Source organism: Camelus ferus, chromosome 19 (assembly GCF_009834535.1).
Source record: "Camelus ferus isolate YT-003-E chromosome 19, BCGSAC_Cfer_1.0, whole genome shotgun sequence".
Lineage (NCBI taxonomy): Eukaryota > Metazoa > Chordata > Mammalia > Artiodactyla > Camelidae > Camelus > Camelus ferus.
The window spans coordinates 3048737-3075642 of NC_045714.1; the positions used below are offsets into that span (position 1 = coordinate 3048737).

General features: G+C 52.1%; 2 protein-coding genes across 5 annotated transcripts in view; both read right to left on the minus strand.

Moving 5' to 3' along the window:
* Positions 1-631: 631 nt before the first annotated feature.
* SLC35C2 (solute carrier family 35 member C2) lies at positions 632-12734 on the minus strand. Of its 2 annotated transcripts, XM_032461291.1 has the most exons (11): positions 12644-12724; positions 9688-9767; positions 8728-9073; positions 7978-8128; positions 6973-7036; positions 6209-6281; positions 5501-5669; positions 5331-5414; positions 2841-3016; positions 1561-1690; positions 632-1222 (listed from the first exon to the last, which is right to left on the minus strand). In XM_032461291.1, exons 3-11 carry the CDS (start codon positions 8845-8847, stop codon positions 1095-1097), a joined length of 1095 nt encoding a protein of 364 aa, XP_032317182.1. In that variant the 5' UTR covers positions 8848-9073; positions 9688-9767; positions 12644-12724; the 3' UTR covers positions 632-1094. The 2 variants fall into 2 exon arrangements, with proteins under 2 accessions (XP_032317182.1, XP_032317183.1); XM_032461292.1 differs by lacking the exon at positions 9688-9767 and having other exon boundaries at positions 12644-12734.
* Positions 12735-14307: 1573 nt separating this feature from the next.
* Positions 14308-26906, minus strand: part of ELMO2 (engulfment and cell motility 2) — a 37667-nt gene continuing 25068 nt past the window's right edge. For all 3 annotated transcript variants that reach the window (XM_032461288.1, XM_032461289.1, XM_032461290.1), the window contains 11 exons: positions 23205-23327; positions 22788-22922; positions 22130-22234; positions 21928-22036; positions 21357-21493; positions 20065-20228; positions 19836-19948; positions 19541-19648; positions 18729-18811; positions 17024-17101; positions 14308-15869 (listed from right to left, as the gene is read on the minus strand). In XM_032461288.1, coding sequence (XP_032317179.1) covers positions 15669-15869; positions 17024-17101; positions 18729-18811; positions 19541-19648; positions 19836-19948; positions 20065-20228; positions 21357-21493; positions 21928-22036; positions 22130-22234; positions 22788-22922; positions 23205-23327 — 1356 coding nt within the window. In that variant the 3' untranslated portion in view covers positions 14308-15668. The remainder of the gene's footprint in view (positions 15870-17023; positions 17102-18728; positions 18812-19540; positions 19649-19835; positions 19949-20064; positions 20229-21356; positions 21494-21927; positions 22037-22129; positions 22235-22787; positions 22923-23204; positions 23328-26906) is intronic.

Here is a 26906-nt window from a genome sequence, read left to right on the forward strand (position 1 = left end):
AGCAGGCCAGGCGTCAGAACGCACATCAGAGCTGGGATCTCACCTCCTCCCTCTACATTTTATAAAGACTGCAGTCTAGAGGGGCAGCGGGACATGTCCAAGGTAGGTGAGCAGAAGGCCCAAGTCCCAGAGGCCCACAAACTTCTATATTGTTCCTTGGACGTGCACGTGGGTACACAGCCCTGGCCGTGAATCCTAATATGGCCACTCATTCAAGGCCTTGGTTCCACAGATGATAAAAGGATTTTCAAAATACATACTTACATAACGTTTAACTTGTTACCAATATTGACTCAATCTTCAGAACAACTCTGAGATAATTATTATCCCCATTTCACTGATGAAAAAACTGTGGTACAGAGAGGTTAAGTAATTTGCTTAAGGTCACACAGCTAGTGACAAAGCTGGGATTCAAATCAGGCTGACATCCCCAGGATTGATGCTCAGTACCTGTTTTTTCCCTGACTGCAGGTATGGTGGGGCCCCAGGAGATAGCACACACACACAAAGGACGTGGGAGGCCTAGAGTATGACCAGTCATCTGAAGAAAGGCCCCAGGCAGGGAAAGGAGGGGAGAGGCCAGACCCACACTGCCCTTCCCTGCCCCTGCACCTCCAGGCAACACAAGGCAGCCAGTGGACCATAAACCCTTTATTTCCAAACTATAAATAGACCTGCTGTCTGAGAAAAGATGCTCTCCAGGTGATGAGGCCCCAGATTCTCTATCTCCCATTCCTAACTGCTCTGCAGTCCAAACCCAGTCCCCTTAGAAACCTGTTATGCCTCTGACATCGCCATCTTGGCACTCAGAGCCTGGCAAGCAGCTGAGAACAGCCCACTCTCTTCCCCTGCTGTGAAGCCAGCACAGCTTAGACCCGCCTCCGGCCCTGTCCGAGGCTGGCCTGGTGCTCACCCCTGCTGGACCAGCTCCCTGCCTTGGTTCCACCATGTGGTCATGTGTTCTCCGAGGCCCAATGCAGGAGACTCCTGCTCTACCGTTCCCTGGCAGCTGTGAGGGGCCATGTGGGTCCCCGAGCCGCTGACAGGTGTGAAGGCTGGGGAGCAACCTGTTTCCAAGTTGGTCCCCTGGCTGGTCATTGCTGCCCCTGGGCCACAAAGTACTCCTCCTCATTGTCCTCCTCATCTGGCTGGCTGGTCCGGAGTAGTAGCTCCAGGTCAGGGTTGGAGCCCAGCCCCTTCAAGGGCTTAGGGCCGCCATCACCTGGAGATAAAGACAGCCCCATTACAGACCCAGTCTTCTTCCCCTGGCATGTGTGCTGAGTCACCCAGGGCTTCACCCACCCACCCCCTGGAGGTGACCCCTATGACTTCTTGGAGGAGTGGTGGTGGCAGAATCATCAGGCAAACTTCCTGACTTGAAGGGACAGCCAATGCAGAGGCAGCTGAACTGTACAGTCAGCCATGAGACTGGAACTGCTCTGAGGAGTCAAGAACCACCTGCCTCTTTCTGGCAGGGCTGGGTAGAGCAGAAATCAGTGGGGCAGAGTCACAGGAGAATGTTCTCAGGAGACAGGCCTCTGAAAGGGGAGATCTGGTTACCTCTGGAGTGCAGGGCTTTGAGGGCAATGTGCAGGGATATTCCCGAGAGGCAGAGGGCAAAGCCCAGCCAGTTCAGAAGGCTGATCTGATCGCCCAGCAGATGAGCTGCCAACAGCAAAGTGCAGACTTCCTGTGGGCAGAGAAGCAGGAAGGGATGTGACCAGCTGGAGGAGGTGGAACCTTCATAAGGAGGGAGGAGGGCAGGGGCACCGGACACACCCAGAGGGTAGAGCCAGACCTGCCCAAACTCCTGGGCCCTGGCAGGCTGGCCTGCAAGGCAGTGGGGAAAGCCTCCCCAAGCTCAGGGGACCAGGCCTGTCTGTAATGCTTTCCTCCCTTTGTGTTACTGGGATGCAGCCAGGGAGGTGCTTCTCACAGAGGTCTGTCAGGACTGAAAGAGGCAAACCAGATCCAGGCTGGGAGTGCAGGGAGTCAAGCCCACAGCCATGTCCACAGGGATGGACAGCTGCCCTTCCAGAAGGCACCTGTGTATGGAGAGCCCCCTGCTGCCATGGGAGAAATGCAGTCACACTGGGCTGCACAAGACACACACTGGTCAAGGAGCTCTTCATACATACTGGCTGCAAATGGGATGGGTCAGATGATTCTGAGGATGACAGCTTATGCCTCATCCTTTGGTTGGTAACCAGAAGACCCTCAGGGCAGACCTAAACTTCTGGTTTTCTACACCACTGCTCTAGTATCACTGTTTGCCTGGTCCGTGGCCCCGAGCAGGGAGGAGGGAGAGATGGTGGGGGAGGAAATGGGAGAAGTGATGGAATGAAAGGGTAAGGATGCTGCTAGTAAAGGCAGGCCTGGCAAACGCAGCACACTCATGATATAACCATTCCTTACTGTGCCCATGGCAGGCATTGCCAATCAATCACAGAACTCTTTACTGATGTCTGGCTGGGGGCTTCTCTACCACTGGCTCTAGGCCACTGCCAACGGATCAGAGTTAGCATTCCTGGTACAATGTAAATGCATCCCAGGCCTAGTGGAGTCAGACCTGGCTTTGAATCCCAGCCTGGCTACCTCCTAGCTGTGTATCCTGGGTTATGAGAAGGTCTTTATGCCTGTTTCCCCATCTGTGAAGCAGGGATGCTCATCCCTACCTCACAGGGCTGTAGTGACGGAGGGAGTACAGGTGAGAGCACAGCACGCAGAACCCTGACTGGGCACTTCTGTCCCTTCTCTGCAGGGCTCTGGGATGCAGGAGCTGGGACACCCTCGGGGGGCTCCCCTCTAGGACAGGACTGGGGTCACCTCCAAGACTGTACCTTAAAAATGCCGGCAATGGAGAGAGTGAGGCTGGAGGTTCTGGAGACCAGAAGGAACTCAGAGAAGCCCAAACCAAAGGCGAGAATCCCGCCAAGGAAGAGGCTCCCAAGTACCCGCAAGAGTAGCCCCGTGTCCTGGAAACGGAAGATTTTCTCAGATGTGGACAAATGGAGACCTGAAAGCAACAGGGGGGAGTGGAAGGCCACGTCCTGGGTGTGCTCGCCCAGGAGCCTCACCCTGCCCCCCACCCGCATGCGGTCTGCCGCTGCTGCAGCGCACACTCTCTGAGCACCTGCCACCTGGGGCTCTGAGCACGAGGACGGGAGGTGTCAGAGAATCCCGCGCAGATGGCCTGAGACTTAGGGAAACCAGGGAAGCAGTAATGGCTGCCAGAGAGCCCTGGGTTAATACAAGCCAGAGATGGTAATGAGAGGGGCTGCATCGCAGAGGAAATCGGGAGGAAGCACCTTGCTCCTTCACAGTGTGTACCGACCTGTCTGTGGGGGGAGGCGGGGAAGGTGACTTCACGTGGCTTTGGCAGCTGTGAAACCCAGTGGGCCAGGGAGATGGGGTAGCCCATTACACGAGGAGTGCCTATGCCCTGAGCCACTGGAGGAATCCCTTAAATTTCAGGTGGGCCACCTATAAACAGGGATGAAACTCTATCCTTACAAACCTCTATTTAATCTGGGTCTTGCTATTACGTATCTGTGGGTTTCAGCTGAGACATGTCCCCTTTCTAGACCCGTTTCCTCGATGACAAAATAAAAGGGCTGGGATTCGACCAGACTGTATAGTTTGATGAACAGCTCTCAGAAAGTAAACACACACACATACACATATATCAAGGTATTACAAAACCATGGTCCCTTGTTCCAGAGACAACCACACGGGCATACCCACACCAAGTGTTGCTTAGACTTCAAAGGACTCTCAGCCCTTCAACACTGTCCATCTGAGAGAACGGTTCCTTGGGTCCCTCCCTGCAGGAAAGGCCCCCTGAGGGAGCAGCACGGTGTGAAGGAGAGCCCCAGACTAGGCACAATGGACACTTGCGGAAGTGGGAGGCCGGCTGAGTACTTTGAGATTTTTGGAGGGAAAGACCAAAGAAATGCAGAGTGATAGTTCCCCCTCCCTGGCTCCACAGCAAACAGCCTCCTGATGTAGGACATCTCGTCTGGTGCTGGGCTCAGCAGTACTGCAAAGGCGTCGGCAAATTGAAGGGAATTTGGGGAAGAGCAACATAGTAATGAAGGCGCTTGGGGGATTAATTTACCAGAGAAGATTAAAGGAGCTAAATCCATGCAGCTTTGCTAAGTGATGACTACCAGGGGCTTTCGGATGAGGGTTTGCAGAGATGGGGAATGGTGTAAACACCCAGGAAGGGAGGGAGAGTGCAGCATTTGGTACAGGGGGCATAAGGAAGGGATGGTGAGAGATTTTTAAAAAGGGGAAAAAAAGAAAAAAAAAAGAGGCTGCAGAACATAAGTTTCCTGGACAACAGGGCTGCAGAATAATTTTCTCAGAGAGGTTTGAGACGCTTCACTGCTTGAAACTTAAATGGATGTGGGACAGAATTCTCTGTAATGACCCTGAGGACAGAAGGGACTCTGGGAGGAAGGATATACAGACAGGGGACAAAGACTAATTCCAGAACACTGGGGAAAGGGAGGTGGTGTTGCATCTCTGGCCTGGACAATTCTCCCTGCCTCGGCTCTTATGTGCCACCCACCCCACCCAGACCTCGGGGCCCCCAGCAGACCCCTGCCCAAAAGTGCACTCTCCTCCCCACATCTGAACCTACTCTTCCTGCCTCCTGGGATGCCTGCCTTCATCAGGCTATTAAAATCACATTCATTCTCCAAAATGCATTGTCTGGGAAGCCTTGACTTGCTTTTTTACCCCCTCATCCTGAAACAATTCATGACCCTCTGTTCCTTCTAAGAAAAAGAAGGCATAATGGTCAAGAAGAGGGACTCTGCTGGCTCCACATTCGGGGCTTGTTTCTGAGCTGTGGGACCTTGGGCAAGGCTATCTTTACTTCTCTCTGCCTCAGTTTCTTTCGCCTGCAAGATGGGGAGAGTAGTAGTACTGCCACATGGGGTTTTGGGGAGTATTAAAGAACTAACAGGTTTAAAATGATCAACATCAACTATACTTAAATTTTTAAAATAAAATAAATAAAATTTAAAAACATAAAAAATAGAAAATAAAATCATCAGAACAGCTCTGGTATACCTTTAGGGCTTGTCTGCATTCACCATCATTACCACCTGCTATGTTTTGCATACACTTTCTAGGTAGCATTTATTGTGCTGGATTCTAGCCATTTGGTTTAAGTGTCTGACCAGCCCCCAAACCAGGCACTGCCAGGGAAGAGACAGCATCTTTGATCTCCGTAACCTTGCAGCTATCACCGTGATGGGCTCAGAGCAGGGATGGGAGATCTGCTGCACCATGGTGGCCCTGCTGTGGATGACCCAACATACCTTCAAATATGGCAAAGAGCGGGAAGAGCCCCAGAAACATGAGTGGCTGCAGGTGGAACATGGTGTCAATGGGGTTCTGGAGCCCTGCAGAATGCAACATGGATGAGCCATTGGGCCCGACCTGGCCTGGCCTGCCTCCACCCCGCCTGGTGCCCAGGCACCTCTCTCACCGAGTTCCGCCTTCTGCAGGAGCATCTGGGTGAGGGTCCAGCGAATACCACCGATGAATGAGGCACCCAGCACCAAGGCAAAGCCCTCGGCATTGAACTGCGTGGACTTGTAGGTAAACATGAAGAGGCCCCCGGCGATGAGGAGAACCACCAAGACCAGTGCTGCACGCTGGAAGGATGGGGAGCAGTTGCAATCAACTTGAGGGTCTCGAGTGCCTGGAGTTTGGGGGTCAGCAGCCATCTTGGTTTGCCCTGAGGCCAGACACCCTTCTATCTGCCCTAATCTGGGGTCCTGGCCAGCTCCTTCCCATCAATGTACACAGCTGACATCCAGTTGGCATGTGCCCAACATCCTGAAATACTGCAGAGCTTTTCTACAGCTGTCCTGGGCCCCCATGTGGCTGCACCGCGTACCCCCCTGGATCTAGTGAACAAAGGGCTCCTGCCCCACTGCAGGGAGCGTCCAGGACCTGCCGCTTGGGCCCTCGTCTTTGAACCCTCTCTCCTTTGGTCACCGCTCCTGCCACTCTGGTTTCTAAGTATTCTTAGTAGTGCCCTGTGTCTAGGTCCTTCCTCAGGGAGCTACTGCCGTCTGGGCTGGCCTTGTCTCCTCGGTCACACACAAGGACAAGCCACTGCTCAGGTTCCCCTTTTTTATTCTTAGCATCTATGGGGGTAGGAGGGACACAAGGAAAGCCGGGGCCTCACCAACTCCTCCAGCTTGAAGATCAGAGAGAAGATCAGGATGAAGAGGATCGCCGAGGATTTGGTCATTGTGTACCTGGAAGGGAAAATTACTCACGATGAGCCACTGGAGCCCGGGGCGCAGACCCACTGCCAAGAAAGGAGCTGGCAGCACCTTTCTGGAAAAGGCTGGGGGAGACCCCTGACTTCTCTGAGGGCAGCAGGGCAATCTGGATACAGACCACCAAAGAAAGGTGGCCTGAGTCCTCTCGGCTGACACATGACTTTTAATCACAAGAAATCTCTGACTAAGAGGTCTCTGATTATCACCAGGGAGAAAAGGCTGCAGGTCCAACATTGAGCTTATGGCGTCCTACTACCTGCCTACCCCTCAGTGAGACCAGGATAAGGTGGGAAGAATGAAAGAAGGGGAGAAAAGAGAAGGCAGGGGCTGTGCTCTCTGAAGTGCAAAGTCAGAGATAAGAAATAACTGTTCTGCCGGCCCCTGAGCAGCTGTGTGCACCGCACACCCATCAGTGCCCTTTCTCCTTTGTCCTGTCGCCGGGCCGCCTGGCAAGGAGGCACACATCCCTTCCATGCCTGGCTTCCTGAAGAGGCTGGAGACTCCTGGGAGAGCTGCTGGGTGTCAGGGAGGAGTGGAGAGACAAGGGCTGGTCCCGGACAGTGGCTTGGTGGCTGGCCCGCCGCTGGGTACACAGCCAGCCAGCTGGACAGACAGTGAGAGCCGGAGCCTCAAAGGGAAGTGGCGGGGTGGGGCTGGTACTCACAGCGAGACGGTGATGTAGAGGAAGCTCCAGTTGGACAAGCCCACGTCAAGCGCTGTCGCCAGGGCTGTGGAGACAAGGGGTGCCCAGAGGACCCGCAGCCAGTGATAAGAATACTGCCATGAGGCGCCTGAGTACCCCCCTTCTTTGGCCTCTTTGTCTTGGCTTCCTCTTTTTCTACCCAGCAACCGAAGGGTTAACTCCTGGCCCCCAAAAAGGTGGGTGGGGGCTGCTGCAGTCCCTTCTGACTGTGCTGTTCCCACTTGTTAAAAACACTTTGAACATCCCCCTGATGGAGGTATTAACCTGATCCTGCTGATCCCTTACTGGAAGCTCTTCAGAGTGGTTCCCATCTCCCGCGGGATAGACACACACTCCTCCCAGAGGACCTGGTCCGCCAGGATCTGACCCCGGAGGACTTCTCATTTCTTGCAACTCCACTTCCTCTCAACAACACAGAGTCCTCAGTATCCTGAGACGCTTTTCAGTTCCCTTTCAGACCCACCCACACACTGAACCTCCCCCAGGCACGAGTGCCTGCCCTCCCAGGATCCGCCAGACCCACTCCCCGCAAGGTCTCAGCCAACTCAGCCCTTGCTCCGGGAAACCCTCCCTGCGCAGCCGCCCACGGACTGTGGCTGGTTCCCTCCCCGGTGCTCTGTGGGCCCCCGGCGCCTGCCTGGCAGAACGCGTGCAGGCACTACATGCTCTGCGCACTGCTGTCTCCAGGCCATAGTGCCTACTCAGTGTGTGTTCAAGGGTGAGGGGACTACAAGGCCACCGCTGTGTCAAAGCTTCTCTGGGTGTGCCTGGGGGGGGTGGGGAGACAGGATGGCTAAGAGGCAGAAGTGGGGGTCAGGGAGGCAGGCAGAGGAGTGAGAGGGGAAGGGCCTGAGCTTCAAGCCACAAGGCTTCCTTTCTGAGGTTTCCATTTGTTCTGGACCTCTGGCTTTCTGAGCTTCCTCCGCCCGCTCAGGCTCTCCCCTGGGCCGGCCAGTGGGCACATACCTGTTGGAGCGACCCTTCTGAGGTAGTCGGCCCAGCTCAGCACCACACGGGCCCTGTGGCTGGAGCACTGAACCAGGGCCCTGGACAGGGCAGAGAACAGGAAGATCACGGCCAGGTGCAGCATCGTCATGAACAGGGGGAAGTGGAAGCTCTGTACGGAGCCCAAAGCACAGAGGGAGCCTTTACAGCCTTGCCCGTGGGGTCTCGCCTCCCTCCTCGCCTCCCTCTGGTGGTGGCAGCGCTAATTCAGTAGTTCCTGGGGCTCTGCAGTGTACGTGGGGCCTTCCCCCACATTACATTCTCCCCAGTTTTGGAGGTCACACAGACAGCAGGGGGCAGAAGAGGGGGCAGTCATAGCCTGGTGCCGTCTGCATCACTTTACCAGGACTGTGAGCTCCCTCCAGCCCTCCCCATGGCACATACCCAGGTAGGAGTTGGGGTGGACCCATATGACTGTGGCAACTATCAAAATACTGAACTACTTCACTGGCTGGCGAGCAGCTGCTGGCTTTGGGCTCAAGTTCTCCAGCTATCCTCAGTGTCTCCCTTTTCCAATTTCCCCTTTACCCAAATATTTAAGGAGAATCCCTGGCACGGCCCTGTCCTATCACTGGTGTGACAGGCTTTCAGTTAATTGAATTAGTTGAATCCAGGGCCTTCCTGCTGTTAAATATCGGGGGGGGGGGGGAACTGTAGCCTTGGCTGCAGCCACCTCCATCCAGCCCTGGCACTGTGAGGCCTCAGCCTTACCTTGGTCAGCCACTTGTTATAGAAGGTGATGCCAATGGAGAAGCAGTAGTAGAGAAGGACCAGCCCCAGAGTCAGCCCCGCCTTCCACACGAAGGCCAGGTCGAGGGCCCACCTCCCCATCCGGGGAAGCTGCAGCTTCCTGGCTCGGGTCAGCGGGGGCAGCACCTCTCCTGAAGACGGCCGGCAGGAAGAGCTGGAGGGCTGGGCCCACACCTCTCAACGAGAAAGTCTCCTGGCCGGTACTTTCTCCGCCTCCATGATTCAGAACTGTCCACGGAGCACTGCCCTCACCTGAGGGGCTGGTGGCCCACGTTGACACTCTCCATGATTAACCCCAGGTCTGAGGCTAGAAAGATGAAAAGGCAGTTCCGGTGGCTCAGGCAGGGGGAGGGCTACCTGACTCGTCCACCCCAGGCCTGCCCCGCAGGGAACAAGCAGACAGGACAGCAGGAAGGAGCCTGCTGGCATTCGGCCTCAACACATCCACTCCCCTGTCACCTCAAGTGGTTCTCCATGAATTTCCACCAAAGTGACCTTTTGAAAATGTAAATCTGATCATGTCAGATCAGACTGCAGCCCTTCAGGAGCATGCAGGGCTATTATGATAAAGACCAAAACTCTTCCCGTAGCTCGGCCCAGCCAGGCTCTCCGGCCTCAGCACCAGGTCTCCTGCTCTCATCCTGCCAGAAGGCTTTCCTTTCCCCAAACACACCGGGCTCCTTCCTGCTGCCAGAGGGAACCAAACGCTCCGCCTTGCCTTCATTCCCTCCTCAACTGGTCCTACTTATCTTCAGCTCAAATGTCACTTCCTTGGGGAGCACCGCCCCCTTGATGGGCCCCCTACATTTCCTTCATCACACGTGTGCAAAGCCTGAGGATCTGCATGCTGGCTGTATCCCCTGGGGGGCTGTGAGCTCCACACAGACGGGAGCCGCGGTATCTGTGTTAGTTTACACTCACCTGACACATGGAAAGTTCACCGTATGGATTGTTGGCTCGATGCAAGAGAGGGCACGTGATTTTCAGGGCACTGATCTGGCCTTGAAGACAATGAAAATAGACCAGAAAACTAATACATCCCATGCCCTGGCCTCTAAAAACCACTCCCATAGAGGCGGTGCCTGCCTAGGGTCTTGCCAAAGACAACCAACACCACCACTCCTGGCCTCCCTATCAATCCAGCCGAGCCTAATGAGTGGGAGACCGGGCCACCCAGGTCCAGTGGATTTCCCCAGCTGCTCCATCTGTGTGTCCCTCTTCCCCCATCTCCTCCTCTGAGACATTCTCACCCTGCTGAAATGCCACCTCCTTCTTCCTAGAACCATCCGATCAGATATACCCTAGCTCCCCCACCCCCAGCCCTTCCTGAAGGGAGAAATTCCATTCAGCTCTGTACTCTGGAGTCTGGCTTATCATCTCCCCTCCCCGAAAGCGAACTCAGAGCTGGCACAAGGCTTTGCCTGAAGGACACCCTAGGCTGTGGTTCTCTTCAGGGGAACTCTGGAAACCTGTGGTGTTTTGGGAGAACTCTAGCTTTTAGTGAGTGGAGACTACGGGGGCACCACCTACATAACCAAGAATTGTTCTGTAACCTGCATAACTTAGACATTCATGCAGGTAGAAGATCTATTTATAATTCCCCAAACCTAGAACCCAACTCTGTTTCGCCTGGAACACGGAGTAAATTTTCCATGGTTCTACCATGCACTAAAATGTCCCAAGAATGCATTTGCCACAGACACTGAGAGGAGACGGAACTGTTTTTGGTAAGACAGAACGACGAGTTCCCAGCTGGGAAAAACGGTACCATCTAACAGCAGCGGCACACGTGGTTCTCGAGCTGTCACACAACACGGCTGCAGCAGTCTGCACCATGGCTTTCACGTTCTAGAAAGTTCTACAGAGAGGTGAAAGCAGGGACTGCTTCATTGCAGCTTCCAGTGCCCAGGAACTTACATACTGAGTTAATAACTTTATTTTATTGTCAATTGCTTTCCTTTTATTTCTCTTTTATATTATAGTAAGGGCAAAGTCAATTAAAAAATTCATGTGTAGGATGTTTTTATTAACCATAAGTTTCATTTGAGGATAATAAGGGGGGTTGTTAATGAAATATTTATCTTGAAAAAGAGGGTGTTGTATCCAGTGGGTTGAAGATGCCGGTGCTAGGTCACCCTCTGCGGTCCCATTCCTTGAAATGTAAGCTTGTATCTCCCCAGTGTGTATCCCTCCTTCTGAACCCCTAGTCAACTCCAGAAGAACATCCAACTGCCTCCTTGTAATTTTCGCTTGGATGGCTAACATCAAGCATCTCATACATAGCCTGTCCAGGACTCCCGTTTTCCAGAAGTCATCCACCCTCTGTCCAAACCTGCTCCTCTTCCCACCTCAGCTAGGGGCCCCCTCACCTGGTTGTTCAGGCCAGAAATCTTGTTCTCATCTTTGACTCAGCCCGCATTCAATCAACAGACAACTATCAGCTTTATCTTAAAAGAATATTCCAAATAGAGTCCCATCTCCTGACCTCCACCACTACCATCCAAGTCACCATGCTCTCTCTCCTTCACAATTCATTAGTTTCCTCTATGGTCCTCTCTGCTTCTGCCGACACCTCCCACAATCAGACTCCTGCTCACAAAGCTAAAGAGTGGAGCATGCGGGCACCAAATCCACATCTAACAGAACTCCAGGCCCATCCATGCTCTTTCCTCTATACCATTGTTTCCCAACTTTGGCATTATTGACATTTGGGGCCAGATAATTCTTTGTTGGGAAGGGGCCTTCCAGGGATGTTTAGCAGCATCCCTGGTCTCTACCCAGTAGATGCTTGTAGCATCCCTCCCCTCTCATCCCAAGTGCTGACCACCAAAAATGTCTCCATATCTTGCCAACTGTCACCTGGGGGGCAAAATGCTCCCTGTTGAGACCAATTGCTTGCATCCCACAGACAACCACAGGGGCATGCTGGCACTAAGAGTTTTCCCCTGGCACTCTCTCCCCAAGGTTCCCCCATGGCTTCCAAGTCAGGGCAGTCTGCACCCTTCTGTGAATGGACTTTTTTCATCTTCTGGCTTCTGGTGCAGTTCCTACTCCAACACTGCAAAGCCCTCCTTCCACTGTTTAAACCCTGCCCTTCCTGTAACAAGCCAGTCTAGGTCCCCCACTTGCAGGTGAAGTCCCCACGACTACCCAGCCACAGGGAGCACCTTCTCAAAGTTAACAAGTCTCCTAACTGGTGTCCCTGCTTCCTCTTACCCTCTTACAGCCTGGAGCCCACAATTCAGCCAGAGAGATGGCTTGAGCCCAGAAAGCAAACCAGGCCCTCACAGCACTAATCCCAACCTAGCAGGCGCGAGATGTAGGCCTCCCACCCTCTGGCCTTTGCCCACATCTGCAACCTCACTCTCCCCTCCCTTCCCTGCCACGCTGGCCGCTGGCCGCTGGCCCCTGACCCCTTGTCCAACACACCAAGTCTGTTTCCCTCTTTGCATTTGCTGTCCCCTCTGCCCAGAACACTCTTCCACAGACCTATGCTCGGCTAAATCTCCTGGGCCATCCCCTCCCACCCCAGTACTCGTGGCACCTCCCACTACGTGTCGTTTCCTTGTTTGCACACGTGTTTACTGCCCGTTCCAATTCCCACCCCACCGCGAGATGCGGCCCCTGCGCTTGCAGGCCCAGCAGGTCGGTGTGATGCCTGCCCGGGTCACGTCGCGGGTGCTCAGGAAATGCCAAGGAGAGCGCGCGCGGAGGCCCGGGCCCTCCACGGCGGGGAGACCAAGGCCCGGGAGGGGCAAGACCCGGATAGGCCCAAGCCGCGGCGCGCGTTGCCGGGCCGGGACCCCACTCCCCGCCCCTCCCCAGTTCCCTCCCGGACCCCGGGAACGCGCAGAAGGCCTGCCGCGCCCTCACTCACCTCAGCCGTGGGCTCACCGGGCCGGGATCCTCCTGCCGGAAGTGCGAGCCCGAGCGCCGCCGTCGGGGGTGGGCACTTCTGCCGGAAGCTGCTGGGGGCGGGGCGGGGGCGTTGTCAGGGGGCGGGGCCGGGGCGGGACCCACCGCCATGGGCGGTCCGCCGCTATCCCGCGCCGCGCGCCCTTCTCCCCGCCCCGGGAGACGGTGGAGACTGGTGCCGAGCACCGCTGCGTACTGTGGTTTTTGTACCTCTTGCGCTCAACCACAGCCTCGGTCTGGAGTCCTGGTGCCTGCAGCAGAACCCTGCGCACTGCGGGCAGCCAGAAAACAGTCGCCTACTACTGTCGAACTAATTATTTACCTTTTTCCAACCCAGTGCTGGGCAACCATGGAAACACCAAGATAGATCTCTCCTGGGCTTTGTCTTCTGGGACCTCAAGCCAACTGGGGAGTGATGTCAGGGGCATTAAATTTTAGGACTTGGAAGATCAATGGGAGGTGGTAAATATAGACATTTGTGAAACATTTTCTGTGTGCCTGGAACTTTATAAAAATTATCTCAATTTCAATAAATTGGGGGGAGGGCATCCCAGGCAGGAAATAAGGAGACGAGGTTGGAGCCTGGCTTGGAGACCACTTGTTTATAAAGAGTTAACAAAAACCATGGTTGGAAAAGTAGCCAAGGGGCAGGTTTCAGTGGTCCCCAAAATGCCAGCTAGAGTTAAGATCTTACTCATCTTGCAGGATGAATTAAGAGGTAGAGCACGCTGGGTGGGGGGTGGGGGTAGGCATTTGGAGGCCAGGCAGCCTAGGGTTGCAGATTGAGGCCCAGTCTGGGGACTTTTTCCCCTCCCTCTCCAGCCCCTCCTGGATCTGTGGCTCTAAGACTAGCTGCAAACAGGAGTCCTTGCAAATGACTCAGCTGGGCTCCCTGGCTTCCCTGAACGGAAGGCTCAAGGCTCAAGGCCAGAGTGTAACCAGTTCATTATGCAAACTGCTGCTGCCCCGCCTCCGCCAGCTGGCATCATGGGGGTATTTGTTCTCTCCGTACTTAACAACACCTACGATGACACCCAAGCTCTTGGCTTTATTCAGTCCTCAAGGCTGCATGCACTTTCCATGCCTTTTGAAAGAGCTTGTCCTCACCCCCTTCTCCCTCAGAAGCAAGATAAAGCATCTATTTCATCACCGCCCTCATTCAAGCCTCCCAGCTACCAAAGCTGAGGTTTGAAGTAACAACTAAAACACCAGCTGGCAAGCTGGGCACTAAGTACCGGCAACACACAGGGTGAAGAACATGTCTTCTTTGTAAGGCACAAGTACTCGAGCTGTTCCCTGGCTGTGTCCCTGGCAGGGAGAAGAGGGAGAACACGTCCACAGGGGTGTACGGTATGCTTTTCCCTGCTGTACCTGGCAGGCCTGAGCAGAAAGCTCTTTGTCCTGGCGTGACAATCTGTGAGCATCCTTAACCAGCAGGTGTGTGCGTGAGCGCATGTGTGCAGGCTTGTGCGTGGTCGGGAGCACAGTCACTGGAGAGGAGGAAGGGGCTCTTGGAAGGTGGCTGAGCTCTCCAACGTCCTCCAGACACGAGATGAAGGCTTGTCAAGGTGAAAGCTCCCTTGGGCAGGGAGCTAATACAGACAAACAACTGTTAACAGGAACCAGTTTGTACATGAAAGAGTATTTATTGAAAACATGGTTACTGACAGGAATCTCCTGGCCACTCTCAGGTTACAATCCTGGCTCACAACTGGGAGGGTTACCTTTTTTTCTTTTTGGCAGATCACATTTTATTTTTCCTCAAACATTCCATCCTAGGATAGGCAGATCTTATATAAATATATATACATGTCTGTATAAGTATGGCCTATAGTAAAGAAAATATATAGTACACTCTTCATTGGGCAGTACCACCATGCCAAGCTACCAATACTGAATGCCACTGTGCTCACACGTGTCCACGGAGAGAGGCTGTGCGTGTGGTTTATAAGTGCTGCAGCACCAGGGAAGCCCCATTGGCACAGCTGTGGCCTCCGCTGGCCTCAGCTGGCTCCCTGAAATCATGGCCAATGGCAGAAACCACAGCGCTGGGCTAGGAGGAAAGGGAGGCAAACCTCCTGAGGTCTGGCAGGCCAAAGGAAAGCAAATCAGAGGGGCTGCAATTTGGGTTAGGTGGGAGGTTTCTCCCCGTGGAAGGAAACGATGTAAGTGTGGTGGGAGGGGAGTAGAATCTAGTGACCTCACCACAGTCTAGGCCCAGGCCTCATCTGGGCTCTCCCTGCAGAGTTCCTTGAGACTAGGAGGGTGGCTTTAGCCCACATGTCTCTGACTCACCAGGATAAGAGACTGAGAGCATATAGGGAGAAATGTCCATCCACCCATACAACTGTGTGGTCAGGAGGACCTGGTGGCCCTGGAGATCAGAGATGTCAGAGCCAGACCTCAGTAGCAGCAGCAGCACGTTGGCCCTGGACAAGGCCAGGGTGAGCCCTCACGAAGACGGCAAAAGCAACGGCAAGGCATCTAGTAAGCAAAGGTCGAGGCCTCCACTTGGATCTGAGACAGAGGCACGGCTCACCCAAAGGTAGCCTCTCTGAGGCTCTCAATACGCCCAGCATGTCTGTCCACTGCAGGCAGCCTTTCCTGGGCCAGCTCTTGCCCACTCGGGGATCCAGCCAACCAGCGAGCAGGCTCAGGGAGAAAAGGTGAGTGGTGGTTGTTAACTCTGGCTCAAGAAGCAGTTTCTTGGCCTGGAAGGCAGGGGCATCTACTGTCCACTCCTCATGGCCCAACCCCAGGCTCCGCGGTGATGGGAAGGGCAGAGCACCCAGCCTTCACGACTCAGAGTAGACAGGGACCAAGAGGAAGCTCTGGGTGGTCCGAGGTGGGTTTGAGGAGTGACTGGTATTTACTGGCCACCACGGTCACTAGAGATTCTGTACAAGCAAAAGACAAGGCACCAGACTGTGAGTGTTCCTCCTGGGCCCCACGTCCCTTGCTGGGCACCGTGGCCTCTGGCTCCAGGCTCAGCCATAGTGATAGACGAAGTCATAGCTGCTGGGCTCCTTGGGCACGGGCGGTGGGGCCTCAGGGATCTGGATGTTCTCCAGGTCCAGCAGCCGCAGTTTCATCTCCATGCTCAGCAGGGTGTCCAGGTCACTCTTGGTCAGCTCGCTGGACATGTCCTTCCCCAGAAGGGCACTGAGGCCGTCAATCCAGATGCAGTACTATGGGGAACAAGTTGCAAAATGTCACCTGGCAGCCCCTGGTCAGTGGAAGGCCCTGGCAAGGTCCCTTTGCTGAGAAGGCTCACACAGTCTCTTTGGGCCCTTTTCAGTACAGGCAGGACTGACCTGGGTAACAGCAAAGAAAAACTGGGAGATCGTTCACTTTCTCAAAAGACCTTTTAGTTTTTATGAGGGCTTTATACTTAAACTCCCTAAGGTAGTATGAAATATGATTAAAAAAAAAAAAACTAACCAATAAAGCAAAATAAGATCTAAGTATTGGGACATCAACTACCTGAAATTCCCCCCGAAATTCATAATGGTGGGGAGGAAATATATATTAGGTGAGAAAGCAGGACATACAAGGAATCACTGTAGAATCTCAATATTGTTTCAAAAAAAGTAAATAAAAAAAAACTCAGTCAATAAATGTTAAAAATAAGTACTAGAAAAATTGAACTTGAGGGTCTCATGATAAAAGGGAAAAAACAGAATTCTCAACTCATCCCTAACTCCTGTTGTTCCATTTTTGTCCATGACTTTGCTCACCTGTCTCCCACCTGCTAGTTCTTCATTTCTTCCCAGTAAAACCCCACTGGCAGCTCAGGCCCTGCCTAAGTGTCTTCTCTTCCAGAAGCCCCACCTCTAGTTCCCTCCAATGGCTCTGAGTTCACCAGACACGTACGCTTTCAACCACAGTTAATCTTCAATATTTAGTGTCTTCCAGTGCTACAGATGAAACTGTAGGCCCCACGTCAGGAGGACCAGATCTATTTGGCTTCAAAGCCTGGGGGTCAGGTCCACCACACCAAGTACCCAAGAGCCCTGAGGAGGGACGATCTGTCAGGCTCACTTGGGTGGGTGGTCATGCAGAAACTGAAAGGAGGAAGGTTTTCCTAGTTCCAGGCAAGTAAGTTATCCCTGGTTGACCCTGTCTTTCTAACGACAACTTATTACTGCTGCTAAGAGTGACACGGAGAACCCAGCTCAGGGGGAAGGACCCCCAGTGTAGCAGTTCCTCGGTGTCAATAGCCTTCATGACACATTGTGGGCCCCTGACTCTAGGGAGACATTCCTGTTCTGCCCACTCCTCCCCTCCAGCTGCAGAGTCACAGAGAGGGCCGGGCTGTCCAAGGCAGCACGACACCGCTCACCTCATACTTATTAGGTGCAATGAAGTTTAAGGTCTCATCGGGGTCATACAGGATGGAGAAAGCCAATTCCAACACCTCCTGAAGGAGAAAGGGTTTCAGGTTTCAGTTATTTGGAGCAATGGAGTGGTCTGGGCTCTATACACCAAGATCTTGGCCAAAGTCCTAGTAACTTGGCTGCCCCACCAAATGTGCTGATTCAAATGTGATGTCATCAAGGTCCCAGGGCTCGCATACAAGTGTGGCTGGAGAAGAGACCTGGGTAATCAACCTTCACTTACCCACTCCCCACTCAAGTCACACCTGAGGTGTGGTGATACTTTCAAGATCGGAGAAAAGTCATTTCTCAACACTTGGAACCTCTGAATGACAGAGCCCATGACTAAATTTCCTTAAATATATATCTGGGTAATTGAAATGAAAGCTTTAACAGTTTAAAAAACTACCACAACAAAAACAAATTATGGCCAAAGACAGGACAACTTGAGCAGCAACACATAATTGTAATGGATTGAAACAAATACAACAGGCTTAAATCCATGAATTCATAATAATACTAAAAAACAAAAGAAAACAAATACACACAAAATAGGTCACTGTTGGGTAATATCAGGGACATGACTCACTGTTTTAAAAGTGGGTACATAAAAGGAAAGAATCAAGCATCTATTCTCCATTCTTATATAAGCTGAACCACTGAGAAACCATAGTAGTTGACAGCAAGTTTCTCTTCAGAGTGGTAGGGCAGCTAATAAATGAAAACGGATGAGTGCACTGGAAGATCATTAGTTTGCAAACCTTAATTTACTAATAAAATAAAGCACTAAGTGTCAAGAGTCTGCCAACATCACAAAGAGAGAGACAACCAGACAATATAGGCTTCTTGACAGAATATAATACCGTCCAGGAAGGGGTCTTGCCCCTCCCCCACAAAACTCAAGCCTGAGCTGGATCAAGCCCCTAGATCTCTCTCCCAATTTACAGATCTGGGACAGAGGAACAGGTTAAACTATACCATGGGGAGACAGTCAGCAGATTTCAGACTCTGGGAAACTACCAAACAAGCAACCTGGTTTCTTCAACTAACAAACCGCTGAGAGAAAAAAAGAAAAAGACAAAAAAGAAGAAAAGATGGAGGGGAAACTTATGATTAAGAAACTTAAAAGACTAATCACAATGTGTAGACCCTACTTGGATTCTGATTTAGCAAACAAAATTGTTATGAGTGTGTGTATGTGTGCGGATATACATAAACATTTACATTATTTTTATAGAGAGAAACTATGACATTTATAAGCCAATTAGTGAAAAATCAAACATCAATGGAATATTTAATAATAAATTACTTTTTATACCTAAAAGGTATGAAAAATGATATTGTGATTATGTTAAAAGAATCCTTATAATTTAGAGATATTTTCTACATATTTACAGATGAAATGATACAATACTTGGGATTTTCTTCAAAGCAATGAGGAGGGACAGGTGCGTGGGTGGGCTTTGCCACTGCTGATGAGGCTCAGCGAGGCATAGGTGGGGGTCCTATCTGTTCTGGTGCATGTTCAAACTGCTCTTAATAAAACATTCAGGAATAATTTAAACAGAGATTGGGTGTGAGGGGCCACGCACCTCAAAAGCAACCACCACAGGCTGCACGCCAGGCATCACTGTGACAGCAGCTCAGACTCAGGACTGCCTCTCTACTCACCTTGTTTTGTTTCAGAGCACTTTTCTCCTTCATGTGGGGACAATCCTTCCCAGTGACAATGGCCTTAATGTCTGCAACAGGAACTGATAAATGAAGGTAATTAGTTTCCAGAGCTTTATGCTGCAAGTTGGCCCCTGCATCAGTGCTGGAAGGGAGGCCCCAGCCCCCAGACTCCTGTACGAGCTCAGGGCAGGGGGCCTGTATCCTCCCTCCTCTGCGGTCCCTCCACATGGACCATGGCCTGCCGGGCTGTGTCAAATCCAACTGGGGGGTCAGTTCAAGGCTTTTGCATTGTCTCCCTAAGGAACGGGGCCTCAGACACTCACCTTATTTCCACTTCACCATAATGAAGGTGACAACCACCACCACCACAAACAGCAGTGACAGCAGCTAATAATTATGCTTACGCCCTGCCAGCCACTGCTCTGAGTGCTTTACATACAGATCTCATTCAGACAACAAGGAAAATGTGGCTATTATTCCCATTATACAGAAGACTCCAAAGCAGAGAGGAGAATTAACTTGTAATTAATTAGAATTAACAGCAAAACCAGGATTTGAATCCAGGCAGTCTGGCTTCAGAGCTTCTGCTCTTAACCATTGCCTGCCTTTAACTTAATCTTTTACAGTCTGCAAAACCCACTCATATCTCTGATCTCACTGAATTCTCCAACCTGTGAGGTAGGCCAGATAGAGATGTCCTCTGATCGATGGGGAAATGGGTTTTGAAAATAACTGTTTGAAAGAGCCAGGACTAAAATTCAGGTCTCCTGACAGTGAGTCCAGCTACCATGACAGAGAAGTGAACCTACTTTTCTCCTGCAGGGATTCGAATGTCACCTCCCCTTGTGGGTTGTCATCCAAATCACCATAGTGCAGGACCTTGTGGTTCAGGGCCAAGCGGCAGTACCAGAAACGTTCTGGAACACAAGAGGAAGCCGGGCAGGTGAGCAAGGACAGTTCTGGGAAAGGCCTGAGCACACGAGGGGCAAAAAGATGACTCATTCTCTGCCTGCTCCCTGCGGAGACCATCCAGGCAGGTGCCCCCAGGGCAAGCGGCTCCGCACAGTGAGGACAGACAGCCCAGCGCCCAGGCCCTGGGCTCACCTTGTCTCCGGCGATTTCCAATCTTTCGGAAGCTGCTGCCCTCACAGAGCCTGTTCAGGCGCTGCTGCTTGATCAGTTCAAGGATCTCGGGCTGGATCTTCTCCCTCAGCTCCCTGGGGTGGACATGCACCCAAGTCAGGAGAAGGTCACAGGGACAGCAGAGCCTGTGAAGGGAGACGGAGCCGGCACCACCTCCCCACAACCCCCACCTCCCCGGCTCGGCACTCACACAATTGGCGGGGACTGGAAGTCATCCTGACTCATCCTCTCGGACTGGCGCAGTCGCAGAATCTCAGAGTAGCTCAGGCTACGCAGTTTGCTCTTGAACTGATCCAGAGAGTTGGGTTTAGAGGGCAAAGCTCGAGTGATCTGCTCTCGGACGACTTGCATAACCTGAGAGGAGAGACAAAGGCAGCTGCCCCACCCCTGCTCTGACAAACGGACACCAGGCTCTGCCCTCCCCCGGGGCCCAAGCACAGTAGGGACCACAAGTATCTGCTGGCTGGGCGAGAGTACCGACTCTAAGGCACACCTTTTTAGATGGTTAAGCAGGACAAATGACTGATGGTGACAAATGCTTTATTTCACATATATTTCAACTAGTTACTGGTGTGGTGAAATGAGCTGGAGTCAGAAAGAAATGGTTTCAGATCTTGACTCTGTGCCTTACTCTGTTCCTTGAGCAAGTCACTTAACATCCTCAGGCCCCCACCTACTCATCTTTAAAGCGCAAGGAAGGAAGACACATTTGGTATAGGCTGCTGTGAGGAACATGAGATGCTACGTGGATGCACAGTGCTTGGTACACTGTAGCGTGCTCCAGATATGTGTTAGTTCCCTTAAAACAACGACAGCTAAAATAAAAAGCAGGATACTATCTGCACATCCAGTCAACTCTCCACCAATGAAGGAAAATAAAGGCAAAATCTATAGGAAAAAAAGGCTACAGGGAAACGCATAAATATGGTCATCGCAAGTCGGGGAATTATAAACTTTTCTTCCTTATAATTCACAAATGTTTTACAATGAGATAAGCAGCTTCAAAAGAGCCAGCTCCTAGATTGTCAGCTTTTGAGGGCCTAGCAGTGCTGTCAGGGGTGGGGTACTCAGAAAGCATGGAGGAGTGACTACTGGTAGGTAGTAGTACTCCAACACGCATGTCACACTGACCCACTCCGACCCCTCCCTAACATCTGCAGTTCACCAAAATGCAACAGTGCCTGCACAGAGGAGTGCTCAGGAAACCACAGCTATCACTGTTATGCTTATTCTCCCGTCCACTAAGGAAGAGGAGAAGGGCGAGTACTGGTCCACTGGGCCAATGAGGGGCTCAGGGCACGAAGAGGGAGATACCCGCTCAAGGTTACAGAGTGAACTGAGGGTCTCAGTGCCTCTGTCTCTGACTCAGCACTGCAGCCCACGCTGTCTCCCAGCTCAGGGATTCCCCGGGCTCTGGCCAGCTGTCACAGACTGTCACAGGATGGTCTCAGCCCCTGGGCCTCACAGCTCTGCGACACTGACCTTGTTGAAGTCCTCGGCTGTGGCCCTCATCTCCTTCCAGGTCTTGTTCAACAGTTGGATGCAGATTCCAAAGAGCTCTTCGAACGCTCGGTCGTGGGTGAAGAACATTGGGTGGTAGTCGTTGCGCCCTTCGTTTGCTGCAGAAGGAGAGAAGCAGGCCGAGGGTGAAGCTGGGTGTGCACCCCCAGAAACCTGAGACCCTCTGCTCCAAAGTCTGGAGGAACAAAACCAACTGAGGACCCTGAGGGGTGTGTGGTGGGCCTTCCTGCACTTCCTTAGCTTTCTTCCCCGGGCACTTTCCCGTGGCCTGGCTCTGCCCCAGTACAGGCTCAGCTGGCCCTTACACACAGGGGTAAGTGGATGGTGACATCACTGTTGAACATGCTCAAATCACCATCTCAAACAAAGCCACAGCCAGGGACTCCCATAAAGAAGGGTAAGATGGATTACAGCTCACTCAGTGATTTTCAAAAAAAGCACAATCAGGCTGTCCATTCCAGTGGACAACTAGACACCAGGCTCCTGAGTACAAGGAATGGCTGAAGGGAGAGGGGGAGCCACACAGACTTACGCAGTTCCCCGACCTGTAGGATTTCACAGAGCATTTTGGTGAGTTCAATGGCACTGCGGCCAAAGGGGCACTCATGTTTGTCTTCACGGCTGCTGTTCTCCAAGACGATCTGTGGGGGGAGAGGAAACGGAGGGTGAGGGAGGGGGGGAGGGAGGCAAACCGTGTGGCATCAGCAAGGAGAAAGCTGGCCCCCAGCCTTTACCCGGATGTAGGTGTCTTGATGGACTTTAGCCAAGTACAGCATGTTGTCCAAGGCCAGCATTCCAGGAGGAGTCTGGGTAAAGTCCATTGCTGGGTTGATGTGGTTCTGGAGAAATAAAGAGACCCGACTTGAGGCTCGGCAGTATCCCTGTGTGTGGTTTCACCTGAGGGGCTGCCAGCACTTCACGCTTCCTCTGTCGGGGCTCCTATGAGACTATGTCCCATGTCTACTACGAGACTGTGAGCTCAAGGTCACGGGGCTGTGGCTGACTTACCTTGAGTCCCCAGCACTGGGCGTACTGCTGGGCACTGAGGAGGTGCCCGATAAGTATTTAATTGAATTAACTCCATTCTCAAGCTGTATCCTCACAAAACACCCACTCCAGCTTTTCAAAGACCTAGCTGCTTTGCCCCTCTCTACCCATGCAGCTGACCTCCCGGGCCCGCCCACAGATGGGTTTGTTCCATGGGCCAAATGTTGCACATACACTTGTGAACCTGCCACAGACAAAACAAACCAAGAGTCGAGGCCTCTCCAGCTTCTTAGTGTCATCTGTAACCGTTACGTTACGAGGGAGGGTTGTTAGGGCTCTGTCCAGGTGGGACCTCTGATAGTCAGGGGAGAAGGTCTACTACCGTCCATGCTCTGGGAAACTTACAGTAAATCCCAGCATTTTGTAGTCCTTGGTATACATGGCTTTGCGTTTTTCAGTCCCACTCCCAGGGGCGTTGCTAGGGTCAGACTCCGCATCAAATGCAATCCTCCTCAGTTCAAATATAATGTCTCTTTGAGCCTGGGAGGTGAAACAGACAGTCAGCAGGTGAATCAGCTAATCAAGGGAAGTAAGGAAAAGAAAGAGTGGGTCAGGCTTTTCTGGGCATAACTGGCCTCAACCAATCTGAGGAGGCATCACCTCTACCTTAGCAGGACAGAGATGGGGTTGGCTCAGAGAGTCACCCAGCAGGAAAGGATCACAGGGAGGCACACAGCAGGAGCTCAGTATGTGGGGTGGAAGGCATCCGATCAAACAGCACACTATTTGAGCCAGGAAAGCTCTGTCCCACTGAGCACCTACCTGATCGTTGGGGTCCATCTTGGTCATCATCCTTTCTTCCAGAAGGTTAAAGGTCAGGACTTGCAGGACGTATAGCTGATGGGCCATCTCGGTTTTGATTGGGCGGTTCCCTCGGATCACATGCTGGAAAAAGCAAAGGCAGGGAACAGAGGGTTGAATCAATATTCTTTTACTGAAGAGTCACATCCACGCTGGTGAAAAAGGAAGTGCTCCAGGCAGGGAGTAGGGCTTTCCTCCCCCACACAGGGACTTGACTTTCAGAAGGGGATGGAACCTGAATGGGCCTGACTCATGCCAAGATGATTCACTGCAGGCCCAAAGGGCACCATCTTTTTTCCTGGACTGCCCTGGGCAGGGAAGCGGGATAAGGGGCGGAGTTTGTTCTGTTAAGATGTGGGAGATCAGTGGCTGGACCTTACTCCAAACAATCCAGACAACAGAGAGTGCATGGAGGAAGATCTGCCTGCACCATTGAATGGTACAATTCTTTTGTTTTCTCTGAGAAAAATAAAATGCTTTGGATGGTCTTATCAAGTAGAGAGGTTTTGAAAATATCATTTTCTTTACATGATCTTGAGACACCCACACAAAGGGAGCAAAGAAAAGGGGGTGGTATCTAATGCTCCTTGTCCAACCCCCTCATTCACTCCCTTCTCTCCCACTGGTGTCCCTCCCCTTCCCTCTGATCACTGTGTATGTCCCCCTCCCTGTGTTCCCACACCACGGCCCTCTCCCTCCTCTAACTCTGTCCTCCCCACTCTCTCCCTCATCCCACTCAGCTCATCACCTCCTCCCTGATGCCCAGCCCACCTGAAATCCTTCACCTCCTCTCATGCTCCATTTCTGTCTTGCTCTACATGCAACACCCCTGTCCCTCTGGGCTAACCAAAGCCGATCCCCTTCCTGTCTCTCGCCGTCCTGTTCTCACAACCATGGCAACCTCCTGCTCCCTTGTATTCCTCACTCCCTTTCTGTCTCACCCACCATCTTGAAGCCTGTCACTCTTGGTCTTTTCTTGCCCAAATGAGGTTCTTGCCTGGTTTCCTACACGTACCACCCTCTGTGCCCTTCATCATTCTCTTACTCAGTATAGGTCGTCACTAGAGCTGTGCTGCCAATATGGGAGCCGCTAGCCATATGACCTACATGCATCTAAGTCAGTTAAAATTAATTCAAGTTAAAAAATCCAGGTCCTCAGTCACACTAGCCACATTTTAAGCTCAGGACGCACGTGCTAGTGGCCACTGTCCAGGGCAGAGTAGATACGGAACATTTCCATTATCACAGGACAGCAGCACTTCTAGAGCACTCTAACTCTAGATCAGCTCTTTGTAGAGCTTGCTCTGATTCTGGATCAATCTCTTTAGATCTGTGCATTCCAATTTGTGGCTGGTGAACACTTGAAATGTGGCTGGCCTGAACTGAGATGTGCTGTAAATATAAAACGCACACCGGATATCAGAGCCTTAGTATGAAAAACGAAAATGTAAAATACCTCATTAATAATTAATAATAAAAATACCTCAATAATAACTGATTACACGTTGATATCACAGTATTTTGGATACACTGGGTTAAATAAAATACATTACTGAAATTAATTCCCCCTATTCCCTTTTTAATGCTGCTTCTAGAACATTTACAATGGAATAGGCGGCTCGCATTATATTTCCACTGGACAGTGCTGCTCTAGGCGTCCCCTCTCCACCGTGCCACTCCAGAGAGCTCTTCTTTCCTCTGCACAGCCCAATACAGTAGCCACAAACTACAGGTGGGTATTTAAATTTAAACTGAAATCTTAAAGAACTACAAATTGAGCTCCCTAGCCACACTAGACACATTTCAAGTGCTCAACAGCCACCCGTGCCCTGGGGCCACCATTCAGGACAGCACCTCAACTGCAGGAGGTTCCACAGGACAGCGCTGCTCCTGGCCAACCCCAGCTCATATGCAGTGCCCTCACCTCCTCCCTGAGCCCTGTCCAGCTCCCTCCGCCACGGGCACGCCCTCTTGTCTCTCCAGAATGAGCTCTCTCTCTCCTCAGCTCCAGCTCAGTTGTCTCTCTGTTGCCCAAACTTACTTTCCATGGTCTGCTCCTCCTCCCCCTCCCCGCCCCAGGGTCTTTTCTCTGCCACCTCCTGCCCCCTCCACACCTCCTCCTGTGCCTCACTCCCAGCCTCTTCCTCTCAGTGTTCCTCCCTCTGCCACTCTGACTTCTCCCTACCTGTCTATCCCTATTCCTTCCTCCTCACCTCTCTCCATAATTCATAAAGCCACTCTGAAGAGAGGTTAAAGTTAATGTGATATTGGTTTTCATTTACTTTAATCCTCCTTTCTCAAACTTAGAGACATCATAGCGGGAGGGTAATTACTCGAGCCATCAATGGCTTAAAGAGACGCAGCTCCAGTCCGATGAAGTCTTATTTGACTGTCAAGCATCTTGAGGCCTCTGCTGGCTGGCTCGACCCTGTTAAGTCCCTGGACTAAGTGAGCAAGCATTAACCTCTTCCTAGCCGACCATTTCACTCCTGAGTCCTGACACGGAACTGTCTTCTGTAGTAGATGGAATTTTTGCTTGTTCACCAGGTTTGTCCAGAAATGAGCTGAACTGCATTTAGGTAAATAATAAGCCTGGAAATTCATTAAAGTTCCCTTAGAAGGGCATCCACCCCCACACAGGAGAGGACAGCGCTCAGGTATGTGGACAAGGATGTGGGGACTCATGTGGCAGGCAGCTTGGGAGCATCTGGTCAGGTTCCTCCTGCCATGCTGGCAGTGGGGCTGTAACCAGGGAGACGGCCCTCAGGCAGGAGCCAGTTCTTCCAGGTGAATCTGGCGGGCTCTGTGTGGTTAGAGCAGCTGATCCCTCCACTTCACAAGTGCTCAGTGTTGCTTCTTGAATCCTATCACCTTTGTATCCTGTTTGCAGTGAAAGAACTGCTCATGTGAGCTCAGTGCTTACCAAGCACCGGGCACCCTGCTAAGCCCTGTATATATATTAGCTCATTTGAGCCTCACGGCCAGATGAGCAAATCGAAGCCGACAGGAGTTAAGTGAATTGCTCAAGATCAAAGATTGGTTAACGGCAGAGTGGGGGCTGCTGACTCCAAAGTTCATGTTCAGCATTATGAAGCCTTTCACACTTGACTCCTAATTTCTCATTTCATTCCCTTCACTGTGGTCTCTCAGTTTTATCTTGTTTTTGAAAACTGATAAAACAGCCTCCTTTTAATCCAGATCCTTGGGTCTCTTCCCCTGGCTCCCACCGCCCTCACCCCCACCTCTGCTCTCCCCACGTAACCCTCCTACATCCCCGTGCAGAACAGGGACTGAGATCTCCCTCCAGACACCTCCCCCTCCCCACCAACTCCTGCTCTACTCTGCTCCCTCATACACCCCTCAGGAGACACACAGATCTTGTAGTGTGATCTAAAGTGCCTATCTAGTTATTTCATGACCCTTATTAAAGCCCCTCAGTTGCTTTCAGGAGAAAGACCAAGGCCCTGCTTGAAATCTGGTCTTTCATCCTCTCCAGCTTCATTACAAATCCTCGCCCCACCCTTTACCCAGTCATACACTCCTTCTAGACACCCCTATCCCCACGCAGGAATTCCTTTTCTGACTGTCTGCTCGCTTATCCTCAGCCTCACCTGAAGACCGGCCTTTCAAGCCTTCCTGACACGTCTCCTGCAAGCAGGACTG